The sequence below is a fragment of the Scyliorhinus canicula genome, chromosome 17 (assembly GCF_902713615.1).
Source record: "Scyliorhinus canicula chromosome 17, sScyCan1.1, whole genome shotgun sequence".
Classification (NCBI taxonomy): Eukaryota; Metazoa; Chordata; class Chondrichthyes; order Carcharhiniformes; family Scyliorhinidae; genus Scyliorhinus; species Scyliorhinus canicula.
The window spans coordinates 65,494,686-65,508,626 of record NC_052162.1 but is presented as its reverse complement, the minus strand read 5'-3'; the positions used below and the strand labels follow the sequence as shown (position 1 = coordinate 65,508,626).

At 37.6% G+C, this 13,941-nt stretch overlaps 1 protein-coding gene across 6 annotated transcripts in view; it reads right to left on the bottom strand.

Moving 5' to 3' along the window:
• Nucleotides 1–665: 665 nt before the first annotated feature.
• Nucleotides 666–13,941, bottom strand: part of znf711 (zinc finger protein 711) — a 58,577-nt gene continuing 45,301 nt past the window's right edge. For 3 of the 6 annotated variants that reach the window (XM_038774146.1, XM_038774147.1, XM_038774150.1), the window contains 5 exons: nt 9,376–9,519; nt 7,154–7,291; nt 4,744–4,785; nt 4,132–4,275; nt 666–3,033 (listed from right to left, as the gene is read on the bottom strand). In XM_038774146.1, the coding sequence (XP_038630074.1) occupies nt 1,856–3,033; nt 4,132–4,275; nt 4,744–4,785; nt 7,154–7,291; nt 9,376–9,519 (1,646 nt within the window). In that variant the 3' untranslated portion in view covers nt 666–1,855. Of the gene's footprint in view, nt 3,034–4,131; nt 4,276–4,743; nt 4,786–7,153; nt 7,292–9,361; nt 9,520–13,941 lie in introns of those variants that run through there. The other 3 variants (XM_038774151.1, XM_038774149.1, XM_038774148.1) reach the window with 3 other exon arrangements.

Here is a 13,941-nt window from a genome sequence, read left to right as displayed (position 1 = left end):
AATACGGTTATATAATTCTGCTCTGAAAAAATCAAATTGGCTCGAAATGTGAGTTCTGTTTCTCTCTTCATAGATACTGCCAGACCTGCTGCATTTATTCCAGCATTTAGACTTGGGGGTCACCCACAAACTGAGAAGCCAGGGTGAAAGTTTCACGTCATTGACCTATAGAACAGGATTCCAAAGGAGGCATTAAAAAAACAACCTATATTTAACAATCCTACCAAAAAAAGTAGCAGACAGCATTCCAGACAAATGAGGAAATGGTGCTGGATAGTAATTGATGGATTCACAATTATACCCTCAACCCAAACCCAGGGATTGTCTAATCATAAAGGGGTAGAGTATAATTTTAACACAGCTTACAAATTTATTCTTTCTTCTCGGTGATGGGAGGGAGAGATTTGGTACACGGGGGTGGAATTAGCAAGAATGGGTATCAGCATAAATGAACATCTGTTTAAAAATCTATCAATTTTATCTGTGCAGGAACATGTATTCCAACATTACTTATTTCATAGGAATTTAAATTGTATTACATTTTCAATGCAGCCAACAGGAATTAAATAAATTTACAGTAAGGCAATACAACTGTTTGGAAAGTATTTGTCAAAACCACAATGTGATTCGGCGGACTGGATACGTGGAATTGACCAAGAAATAACTTTCAGTGCAACAGATGCAGTTTTATTGATATACTCATCACATTAAGAACATTTAGAAATAGTAATCCCACAGAACAGTGACAAAAGATCTCTTATTTTACAGAGTGTACAACCTTTACAGCCACATGAAACACAAGTGTTTTTCTTTAAATCTAAGAGGCATTGCTAAATTAACATTCTGAGTTTTGGAAATAGAACATTTTGAATTCTCGAGCAACTGGTTCTCAGCTGGTGCAAAACAAAAATTGACAACATTTGAAAAAACACAAAAACTACCACAACACAATGAATAAAGTTAAAAATTCACAAAGTGAACAACCATTTAATGTGTGAGCAGTAACCAGCTAAAAAACTATATCCATCATACCACTTCTTATACATTATATGCATAACAATGTCAAAACAAGATCTGTATCCATTAAATAGCCCTGAACCAACTTGCTTGATTCATAAAGTACTCCCATGTTAAGTAATTTGCAGATCAAATGTATTTGTAAAGGGATGCACAGAATCACCACATGCTCTGTAATAAAAAGCAGTCCAACTCTCAGCAGTGTGGTACTAATTCACACTGGTTATATAGAGCTACACTTGCTTTAGTGTGAAATTGTAAGTCTGTAACAAGCTGTAGCAACTGTAAGGAGTGAATCGAAAGTTCCATTTCATCCATTGAACCACTCTTTTCATGAAGCTTTTTGGAAAGCGGTCTGTACCTGCTAGGCTATTTGTTACAAATCATTATTTATTGGAGTTTATTTTTGATTTAAAAAAGTTAAAAACAGATTTATAAAAATCTGTTCCATGAATCAGATATTCCCCAGGATTAACCATACAATGGAAACAATTTTGAAGGGTCTAATTGTGGGTTTTATAGCAGAGCTGTAGAATACAATATTTTGCAATTAAATGTGAATTAAATTCAAGTCACCTGAAACTGTTAAGACAGAGAACTTACTGAATGGCTTCACAATTATGGCACCCCCAGAATACTACTAGTCAGATTTTGTAAAGAAACCAAAACATTTGTACAATTGACTCCTCTGCCCAACTGTCATACCTTTTAAAAACTTATAATACAAAAAATGAAAGGTAGGTTGAGAAACAACATTCAAGTTGAGACCAGGAGAAACAGTTCACGAGCCGTGCCAATTAATTGTGTTATTACATTGTGTAAAACATTTTCCTGTATGTCACATTATAGCCTCTTTATGATGCCGCATTATATGCTGGTTCTTTTCTGATGGTCTACGGAAACCTTTTTTGCAAAACTCGCAGCGGTGAGGGTAGTCCTTTGTGTGAATGGATATTACATGACGTTTGAAACCTGAAGCATCGGTAGTGCTATATTCGCAATATTCACACTGGTAAACTTTCTTTCCACTGTGTGTCTTCATGTGCTTTTTAAGCTCACTCTGCTGTCGAAACTCTCTCTTGCACCTTTTGCACTTAAAAGGAAGGTCCTTGGTGTGGACTGAAAGAATATGACGGCTAAGTATAAAAGGATCTGCAATTTTGAAATCACAGTGCCTGCACTGATGAAGCTTTTTTCCCTTGTGAGTTGACATATGTTTCTTCAACTCTGATGGACGATGAAATCCTTTATCACACACCTCACATTTGTGTGGAAATTCCTTGGTGTGGACAGATATTATATGGCGTTTAAGGTCACTAGAGTTAGAGCTTCTGTGGTCACAATGTGGGCACTGATGGGTCCTATGTGCCTGAAATAAAGTGGCATGCTTTTGCAGATCTTTGTCATCCAAAAATGTTTGAGGACAGTGGTCACATTTGTATGGCAGCTCATTGCTGTGCTTAGTTTTCACATGGGTCTTCAGATTAGAAGCATCAGCAGATCTGTATTCACAGTACTGACAGTGGTATGGTTTTTCCCCTGTGTGAGTTCGCATATGTTTCTTGAGTTCTGATGGATGACGGAATCCCTTCCCGCACTCCACACAGATGTGCGGGAAATTCTTGCTGTGCACTGCCAAGAGATGGCGATTGAGAAGACCCTGTTCAGCTGTCTCATAATCACAAAATTTACATTTATGCATTTTGGTTTCTTTTTCCCTAGTGACCAGTTTGTGAGCAGTCAGTGCTCCTGCCTGAGTGAATCTTTTTCCAAACTCGTTATACTCATATGTTTTCTCTCCTTTGTTGATGAGTTTGTGACTCTCTAGATGATTATGAAAACTTGCTTTTTTATTTGTTGTATAGTCACAATCTGTGCACTGATACTTCTTCTTAGTGCTCTGCTCAGGATGGTTCTTCATGTGCCTTTTCAAGAAACCCCTGGATTTAAACTTCTTCCCACAGATGTGACATGGATATACGGTTATAGGCTGTCCATCAGGACCTATGATGACAGCTTCAAAACAAGAAAAAACATTTGAATAAACTTCCTTCAAATTCATATTTTATAATGTTAAAAATATAAGTTACTTTATTCTTGTTGTTTGAAAAACAAAAGGTAGACTGAACTAGCTAGGAATCTAGGATCTTTAAATTTGAATTTTAAATGAACTTTTGAAAATAAATCTGACTTTTAAATAGGCTGGCTGATGGTCTGCCTTACGCAAACACCTTGTGATTACCTCTTATTTTGCTGCATAAAAGAGAAAGCATTCCCTCAAACCCAAAGCCTGAGTGTCTGCCGAGGTCATTGAGAAAGGTGTGAAGATGGAAATGTTGCTGGCAAGAAATGTCAATATTTTTCACAGCTGGAAAAGTCAAAATAACAGGCTTCAAGCTGGGCGCAATGATGGTATACCATACAGGAAAGGGGGAATGCCTTTTGGATAATACCAATTGTATCATACTTAGACACCAAATGTTTAATGACGACCAACATCTTAATTTTTCCCAGTGAGGCACATTTAAACTCAGTGCAATTCCTGAGCTGCACACAGGATAGTGGACATCAGGATCGATTTACGTATGTTCTTTTTAATAAACTGTGTTAAGTCTGATGAGTATCTCGGTTTAGTAGGGGGATCTACTAGACTTTCTGACTCTCGGGATGGTGACATTTGAGCTGAGGGGGATGAAGGAAGGGTTCTACAATTCATGGGGACTGTTATCATGCACTTCCAAGAATTGGTTGCATCGAATATTAGGGGGGTGGGGTTATTGTTGGTTTTGAGTATATTGTTTAATTTTCTTTTGTTTTTTTACTTGGAATGTACGGATGATGTTTGGGTTTGTATATTGAAGGGGATGCTGCTTGGGGGATTTTTACTGCATTTGTTTTTTTGTTTGTTTTCTTTTGTTGTTGATTTGATGAAAATGTGGAAAATGAGAATAAAGAGATTTTTTAAAAAGTCTGATGAGTAAATATTGTTTTTTGAAAATGTGCTTTGAAACATTGTCGCTCATTGAAATTTGAAGAGAGAAATTTCACTCCCTCAAACAGTTGTTTCTCATGTCACAAAATAACTACTGATTGCCAATGAGTAGATGTACTTACCTGTATGCCACTGTCTGCCTTCACCCCTCCTCTTCTTCCTTGCTTTTTGCTTTAGCGCTCTGGTAGTGCTTGTGCTATCGCTTATTTGTAGGAACTGACTCGAAGTGCCATTCTTATTTTCTATCTTTGCTTCAAAATTATTACCTTGAGGAAAACAATACAATTTTTAAAAACATAACTTGCATGTAGAATACCAATAAAAGTTTCCCTTGCGGTGTCATATATATAAACATTTTGCAATGCAAAATATATATTGGGATCAAAAATTTATTTTTATTTCTATAAGTGCTGGCATTTCCTTGCAAAAGTTAAGTCTGAGGAATTCAGTCTTTATGTTTGAAGAATTTCTGTGAATTGAGCCAAGAAATGACTGGGGCCAAAGGCAAAGATGAGGTTAACCAGATCCAAACATTGGCACAACTACGGTTAGAAAAGTGGCCGTAAGGAATATAGTAGTAATCCAGCAATTATATTGCAAAAATTCACAAATAAATTTACTTTGTCTTCATGGATTTCAGAACAATTCTTCACATGTAACTTTCAAATCTGGTTTAAGCATAACTTTAAAAAAAATGTTAACAAAGGTATAAAAATAATTTCTTCATACTTAACTCCTCACGCAACAAAGTGCTTGTTTCTCCAATGTTTCACCAACTATGGAGAAAATGGTTCAAACATTTACTCAGACTATTTTCCCCTCCAAATGGCTTCTAACTTTCCTCATGTACTCATTCCTATTTTCCACACGGAGATAAACCGGATAGGGTGACAAAAGCATGGATCAGGGTTTCAGCATTATTGACGTGGGTGGTAATAGGCAACTTTGACAATGGATAGGAAGTGGGATTTAAAAACTTAGCTTGGGGTCGAACAAGACCCCAATATCTGTTCTTGGTCTAGTCAGACAATTCTAACTGCTTCAAATGAAGCCAGCAAGCTCAGATGTGCCATCCTGCTCAGAATTGTATCTCTGAAACATCAGGATAATACATAGAACAGACAAAAGGTGGCCATTGATCACAATTTTAACAATCTCTATTTTTCTGTCCTGAAATCCAACCTGATCATTCTTTGATAGGTATACATAACTTCATATTTTGGGTATCATTCTTGCAAATAGTTTTTTGCACCCTCTCCAGGTATTCTTTACATACTATGGTGCACTAAATTGAAAACAGTACTCGCTGCATGGTCTAACCAAGGTTCGATACAAGTTTGGTGTAATTTCACTACTTTTCAATTCTATCCCTCTAGAAATAAACCATAAAATGTTTAGTTTACTTTATTTTTTTTAAATAGCCTTATTAACATCTGTTACTACTTTTAGTTGCAGTTGTACTCCCATTTCTCTTTGCTTGTCTATTCCCATTTAAATTATTTCCCCAAGTAATCATAGATCATAGAATTTACAGTGCAGAAGAAGGAAGCCATTCGGCCCATCGAGTCTGCACTGGCCCTTGGAAAGAGCACCCCACTTAAGCCCACACCTCCACCCTATTCCCATAAGTAACCACACCTAACCATTTTGGACACGAGGGGCAATTTTTTTTAGCAGCCAATCCACCTAACCTGCACATTTTGGACTGTGGGAGGAAACCGGAACACCCGGAGGAAACCCACGCAGACATGGGGAGAATGTGCAGACTCCGCACAGACAGTGGCCCAAGACGGGGATCGAACCTGGAACCCTGGAGCTGTGAAGTAACAGTGCTAAACACTGTGCTACCAAGCCACCCAATAATATGCAACCTCCTTATTTTTCTCACCAAAATATATTACTGAAAAAACAAAGAAGCTGTCAAAGCTTTTTTGTCTTGCACTCATCAGGGCAGATTCACAAGAATAACAAATCTTAAAGGGAACAACAATTTGTACGGAAAAGTGAAAAAGACACAATGCATGAACTTATCTAGTTGAACTGAACAAAAGCTTGGGAACAGCCAATCTTTGGTTCTATTCCCCATGGCAATGTCTTGACCAGAGGTGACCTGCTTGATTTGAATGTAAACAAATGCTTGACAGTTAACTGTTCCCATGGTGCATTCTTCATGGGAGTGCCTCCACCATTTAGTCCACTTGCCAACCAATCAGTACCCTCCTATGCAGTACAAATTGCTGTTTCCTTTGAGATTTGGTAATCTTGTGAATTTGTCCTTTTGAGTGCAAGGTGAAAAGATATGACAGCATGTATTTTTTTTCCAACAATACTACTACCAAGAAACTAAATTGTATTATCTTACAATTTGTGTTGCAACGAATTTGTCAATTATATGTATACTGTGCAAGTTTATTAATGTCTTCATTTAATTTGTTGCGATCTTCAATATTAATTATCCAAATTTGGTGTAATCACAGATTTAGAGATTGTGCTTTTGATTTCAAAAGTCTAAATCCTCATAAGTTATAAGCAGTGGTCCCAGCATTGATCCTTTTGGGACCCCACTTTACAACTGCGGCCACTCTGAATAGCTGCCCTCCACATCTACTCTCTGATTTCAGTCTCACAGCCAGCTAGCTATCCAACCTACTCTTTATGTCTTGACTCCACATATTCTGACTGTAGTGATCAGTTTATGTGATGTCTTATTGAAGTACTTTTGAAAACTTAAAGAAATTTACATCTACTCATTACCCTTGTCTATTATTTGTTTCCTCCACCTCCTCAAATAATTCAATGAGTTGGTTTTAAGCAAGATTTTCCCTTTTGAAATCTATGCTGACACTACATTATTATATCTTTGGTCCCAAAATACTTTTATATTTTCTCCTTTTGTAGGGACTTACTTACCACTGATGTTAAGTTGACTGATCTATAGTTGTCTCGACATGTATGTCTCCGTTACGTAAAGTTATACTAGCCATTCACCGGTACTCTGGTGAACCATCTATTAATGCATGGAATAGACTCCCCATACCCCTTATCCAGATACATTTAAAAAGCCTGGATACGCATCAAATAAAAGGTTTAATCTTGATAGTGAAAAAATGTCATTTTGTGTCATAAAGCCTGCCTATTTCTTACCATATGCAGCAGCCCATGCAACAGGTACAAAGGCTTTACTGATGCTGGAATCCTCAATCTGTGTTTCATGCACCGTTGTTGCCTCCTCATCTCCAACAATGACCTCCATGTAAACTTCATCAGCAATATCAGCACAGCCTGAATAACACACAAATAGTACTTCAGTCAAAAGTGATTAAGGGTTTCCAATTTTTAAAAAGTTAATTGAAAAATGAGCAAACCTACCGAATTAGATGAAGATTACATATTGCTCCCTTAAAATCTAGCACAATTGTAAAATTTAAAACAAGGCAAATTTAATTTACAGGAGAAGTGGTGTCGCAGTGGTATTTTCAATGGACTAGTCATCCAGAGGCCCAGGGTAATGCTCTGGGAACACAGACTTGAATCCAATACATCAGATCAAGAAGTTTGAATTCAATAAAATCTGGAATTAACAGTCTAATGAAACCATTGTTGATTGTCGTTAAAAGCCCATCTGGGTTCATTCACTAATGTCCTTTAGGGAAAGAAATCGGCCATCCTTCCACGGTCAAGCCCACATGTGACTCCAAACCCATAGCAATGTGATTGACTTTTGAACTACCCCTCTAAAATGGCTGAGCAAGCCACTCAGTTCATGGGTAATTAGGGATGGGCATTTGATGCCGGCCCAGCAGTGCCCACATCCCATGACAGGAATAAATAAAAATGCATCAACGGAAAGCACATTGGTGAGCACTGGAAGACAATACGCTGGCCGTAGCTTTAATAAATGCAGTCAGGGTCTATAGGGAAAGATCTAGGTTACATTGAAGTACTTGACACCATTGTAGGTGTTTAAAGTAATATGTTAAAATGTACTGTAGACATCAATTCCCCCAACTCAAATTTAATATTTAAGAAATATGTATCACAGATGCCTTTTCCTAGTGGTAATGTAACCGTACATTTACATCAATTAAGTTGCCAGAAACTTACTCTGAAAAATACAAGTTATTGTGCCTTTGTCATTAATGCAATATATCTTACACTCAGTCCTGTTGTGTTATTCTCTCAAATTCAGCATAACCCAATTCTTCAACTAATACAAGTATGCTTTTATGCAATAGTCTATTTTCTGAAATTAAAAATGAGGACCCAAAAAACGATAAAACACACTACCCATTTGTTACAAATGGTACACACAGGGTACAGAGTTCTGCATAAGGATTGACCAATAAAAAGGGAGAGGAAAGGACAAATGTAGGGAAGAATATGACTATCTAAAGTAGCTGAGTAACTAATTGAGATTACATGTGTCACGCAAAATGTCAAACTTTTCCCCCAAATTTTACAATCTGTTCTAGGCTTTTAAGCCCATTTCGGTCTCTTTAAAATAACTTACTGTGCTCTCCCAAGTCCCTTTTTTAATTGTTGTCTATCCATTAAAGTTATCTTCCGTGTATCAATTCTGATGAAGGGTGTCTGCCTGAAACATCATTATTTTTTTCAGGACTAACACAATTGCACTGAATTTCCAGCATTCACAATTTCTTTTACCCCAGAAAAAGTCATATCAGTGCCAAATTAACCGAAAGTGTGATGATTAGTTTACACAAACTGCTTTATAAAGTGCAAGAAAATTTGATATTCTTAGAGAAATCCATATATCTTATACAGGAGGTCCACTTAAAAATATGGTTTAGAAATCTATCGCAATCCAAAGCAGTTAGTTATATCAAATTTGATAAATGATCTTTTCCAAAATATCAATTTGGTTTTTTACATTTTCACATTCCAAAATACTTGTACTAAATTGAAATTAATCAAGTGACACAGCAAGTCAGCCATTTAGCTTGATGGTGTACCATAAAAATGAACTATATTGAAAATGTAGACACTTTCCCCAACTAGTACATTCTTCTATCCTATTTCAATTTATTTTGTTACATGTACTGTCACATTACAATTTTTTTTTAGTAAAAAAGTTATTTCTTCTAACTCTAAAAAAAATACAGCAAGTCAGTAAACATTAAAGTCTCAGGCTGGACAAAAGACTCAGGTAATAGGTTTACAATGTTCCATGAAAGAGCAAATGTCACTTCTTTCTGAGAAATGATTCAAATAAGTGGTTATCTAACAATAATACAACGCTTGCTCTAGAATTCTAAGCAACAGAGCTAAATTCATTATTTCTAATTAAGATATAGTTTGCCTTTAATTGAGCACTTAAAAAAGAAACCGTACATAGAATTTCTTACTAATGTCATCTTCCTGAGATGGATCTTTGACTGCCATGTAAACCATCTTTTCCCGAGGCATTCTACCAACATTCCCTTGTTCAAGCACTCCAGTTATGGTATGGCCATTTTGATAATCACTCTCTGTAATAACTTCAGTTTCACCTTCAAACAAGAAAACAATCAGAAATTTAAGAAAAATAAAATCAACCTCCTTTAACTGTAAAAAAAACAACTCAGCAGGTTTGGCAACATCTGAGTAGAGAAAGGAAAACAGAGTAACTTTTCAGGTGAAGGTCGTGGACCCAAAATGTTAACACTTGCTCTCTCTACGCAGATGCTGCCTAACCTGCTGAATCTCTTTTTCTAGCATTTTCTATTTTTATTTTCAGATTTCCAGCATCCACTGTGTACCGTTTATCCCTTTAATTTGCTCTGCTGTCGGCATCGCTTAAAGAACAAATAAGAAAAGTACAGCACAGGAACAGGCCCTTCGGCCCTCCAAGCCTGCACCGACCATGCTGCCAGTCTAAACTAAAATCTTCTACACTTCCGGGGTCTGTATCCCTCTATTCCCATCCTATTTATGTATTTTTCAGGATGCCCCTTAAACGTCACTATCGTTCCTGCTTCCACCACCTCCTCCGGCATCGAGTTCCAGGCATCCACTACCCTGTGTAAAAAAACTTGCCTCGTACATCTCCTCTAAACCTTGCCCCTCGCACCTTAAACCTATGCCCCCTAGTAATTGACCCTTCTACCCTGGGAAAAAATCTCTGACTATCCATTCTGCCTAAACCCCTCATAATTTTGTAGACCTCTATCAGGTCGCCCCTAAACCTCCTTCGTTCCAGTGAGAACAAACCAAGTTTATTCAAGCTCTCCTCATATCTAATGCCCTCGAAACCAGGCAACATCCTGGTAAACCTCTTCTGCACCCTCTCTCTAAAGCCTCCACATCCTTCTGGTAGTGTGACAACCAGAATTGAGCACTATACTCCAAGTGTGGGCTAACTAAGGTTCTTTTCAGCTGCAACATGACTTGCCAATTTTTATACTCAATGCCCGGCCAATGAAGGCAAGCATGCCGTATGCCTTTTTGACTACCTTCTCCACCTGTGTTGCCCCTTTCAGTGACCTGTGGACCTGTACACCTAGATCTCTCTGATTGTCAATACTCTTGAGGGTTCTACCATTCACTGTATATTCCCTACCTGTATTAGAGCTTCCAAAATGCATTACCTCACATTTGTTCGGATTAGTATCGTCCCCAAACTTACTAATCAGACCAGTTATGGAGCCCAAAACTGATCACACTACTCCAAATGGGGTCTGACCCAGAAGTGCATCCCTGGTCTTGTATTCTAGCCCTCTCGACATAAATACTAACATTGCATGTGTCTTCCTAGCTGCTGACTGAACCTTAACTTTAAGAGAATTGTGATTTGATCCATGATGGCGCCAGAGAATGGCGACTCTCTGCGAGCTCTCTCCCCCAGACCCTTTTCTTTTATCTCCTATCACCGTTCTAAACTACTAAAACGATTTTCCACTTCTTATATAATTACTAATAATGTTCTTCTATGTTTCCTTACACATTTGAGGATCGTCCGAACCTCAAAGACCGGACCCGATGACCTGACATGACTCCACCGACATCCCACACCCGCCGCCGGACCTCCGGTAGACCCGCACGTCCATACCTAGGAACAGCTTCTGCCCCACAGCTACAAGACTCTTCAATAACTGCCCCTCGGACTGATCGGTTCGCTGTAATAACACTATTCACAAGACTCTATGCTGCTCTTGCTCATGTATTTGCTTAGATGCAGATATGAGCCGTTTGATCGACTGAAAAACCTGGCAGCCATTCTTTCAGTTCCAAATTATGCATTTTTGTTCCGAAGGTTCTAGTGTGTGCACAAACCTGCTGTGGAGCAGCTCAATTTTAATTTCAGTTGATGCGAAACCCACATTTCAAAAAAAGTCACAGCTCATTTGTATAAATTGGTTTAAGGGCTATTGTCAGGCACCGTAAATAAAAAATCTGCCCATCAGAATCAGTACACTGGCACAAGATTCAGAATAACATAATGTCATTAATGATTTAAGCTTCACAGCATGTTAGTGGAGCAAGTCAAATAATGGAAAGAAGTGCAATGTTATTTTTCTTTGGTAGGACTGTTAAAGATGGATCGCACATGTTGAAACATAATATGCCTTATTATAATTTATCCTTCATATTCTACTAGTACACAAGCCAAAATTATCCTCTGCAAGAAACTGTCACAGTTCATTACAAGACCACTACTTGTGACAGCCGCTCGATATGTTCTCACTATCGTCAGTTGTTTTGATCAAGAATATTTGTCTGTATATAAGTTTATCTGAGGGAACCCAGAATGCAAATTTAATTTACTTTTTTTTTTAAAAAAAGGGTTTAAGTAAGGCAATAACAATTTTCAACAAAATTAAATGTGATAAACACATCATACAAGGCTCAATTCCACATTGTCATAAAATATTACTGTTCTACACTGTCAAATGAATTTTTAACGATCACTCTGAATTACATTACGAAAAGGTAATTCACAAATCTTCTAGAGGAGAGAGGATAGCTTAAGGTGGATGAGGTTGGTTTCGTTTTATACTATTACTGGTTTAGCACACTGGGCTAAATAGCAGGCTAGCAATGCAGAACAATGCCAGCAGCGCGGGTTCAATTCCCGTACTGGCCTCCGAACAGGTGCTGGAATGTGGCGAGTAGGGGCTTTTCACAGTAACTTAATTGAAGCCTACTTGTGACAATAAGCAATTATTATTGATAAATAAAGCCTGATAATTGTTGTCAGCATCTCTGGTCTTTGAACAATGATAGGGACACATGATGAGAAGTTAACGTGTTTGAATTTCCATAATTAAGAAGGCATCACTCCAAATGAAAATTCAGAAAGGCTGTGTTTCATATCAGAACTAAGAGGCAGCGAGGGGACTTTCACAACATTGTATTCCATTACTAAGAAAATCCATCACAATGGATTAACATCTCATTTTCTGTTGTCAACACACAAAACTGAGGAAGGACAGTAGAAACACCAAGCCTAGATATCCCTCAACTAAGTGAACATGCCAACAAAGAATGAAACAAAAAAAATTTAACATTCTACATCTAATTAAAAGTTAATTTTCCCTGCGAACACTCAACTCTAATCAGGTTTAAGTGTTTCTGCATACACTGAAGAAATTATGTACTCTGCACTCTAAGTTAATCAAAAATACATCTATGCAAATATTATGGAAAACAAAATATAGTTTAATTCTGACCATCATCAGAACATAAATCGCCTTTGCATAACTATCATGAAGCATAGTAAATGGTACATCACCTATGGTACAGATTAAGATGTGCATTGTACCAACATGTTCATTTCTGAAGTCCTGAAACTACATATGAACATGGGTTCTTAGGTCTAGCAAGGTTCTTATAGATGACCAGAAGAATTTCCAAGTTTACATTGAGAATATAATTGATATCTATTACTAGATTTGACTGTCTGAAAGCTGAGGCGGTCAATTTAACCGCTGTGTTTTCACTCAAGGGGGTTCCACACATGAGTAAGAGTCCCTGCGGGTGCAGATGAGAACCCGGATTCTGGGCAAGAATAACGATGAGGCTATCAGCTTTCATTTTTTTTATGAAGCGAATCAGACTGCAACTTCCAGTGCCTGCATTCAAATTATACATGGAAATCAGGGAATTGCTATCTGAATTATCCTGCTCCTCCACACATTTTGCCACCTTGCTGGGAGTCTCAGTATTCAAACAAATGACAGGTATGAAATTGTATATGCCTAGTAAACATTCCAAAAAATTTAGAGCCTCTCCACTCAAATGGAAGTGGATTTTCAGCCGCACAAGTCTTAATTACTACAACCTTAAGTTGCTTTTCCATATGTGGAGTCTCACTCATTCACTTTTCAATTAATGTTGGGAGATTAAAAATACAAATAATTTTTAAAAACACTATTTTTGTCTCGCATCTCGTCACTCTTTAAGTACGATTTTACAATGCAATAAAGATTCCAACTTGCATTGCCTGGTTTAGAGTCTGCATATCCCAGTAAGGATTTTTCAATTGGATTAGCTGAATAGAAACACTGATGCTTGGCCTGTTCACATAAGTCCCAGATCTCCTGTAGAGGGTGCTATGCCATTTCAATTGATTACTGCAAATCACAATGTAAATTCTGTGGGCAACTGCAAATGACATTTGTTCACTGCTGAATGCAAAATCCAGGTCACAGTGTTATTGGTACTTACTTTGTGAACAGTCTGTGGAATGAAAGCACCTTCCCATACTCTACGGAAAGGCAATTTAACGCTCAAAATGCTCTTTCCAGACCAAATAACTTGCAGAAAAGATACATGTCATTTTTATAGCACTGGGTTGCATGCTGTGTTTTATCCCATTCTCGAGGCGGAATAGTTTATTATAATATTGAAATCAGGCTCCCATAGTGCAGCTGAGAGGTTGGTTTGAATTCAACACTGGCCTTCTCGGTTTCTCAGGGCACAGAAAACTCATC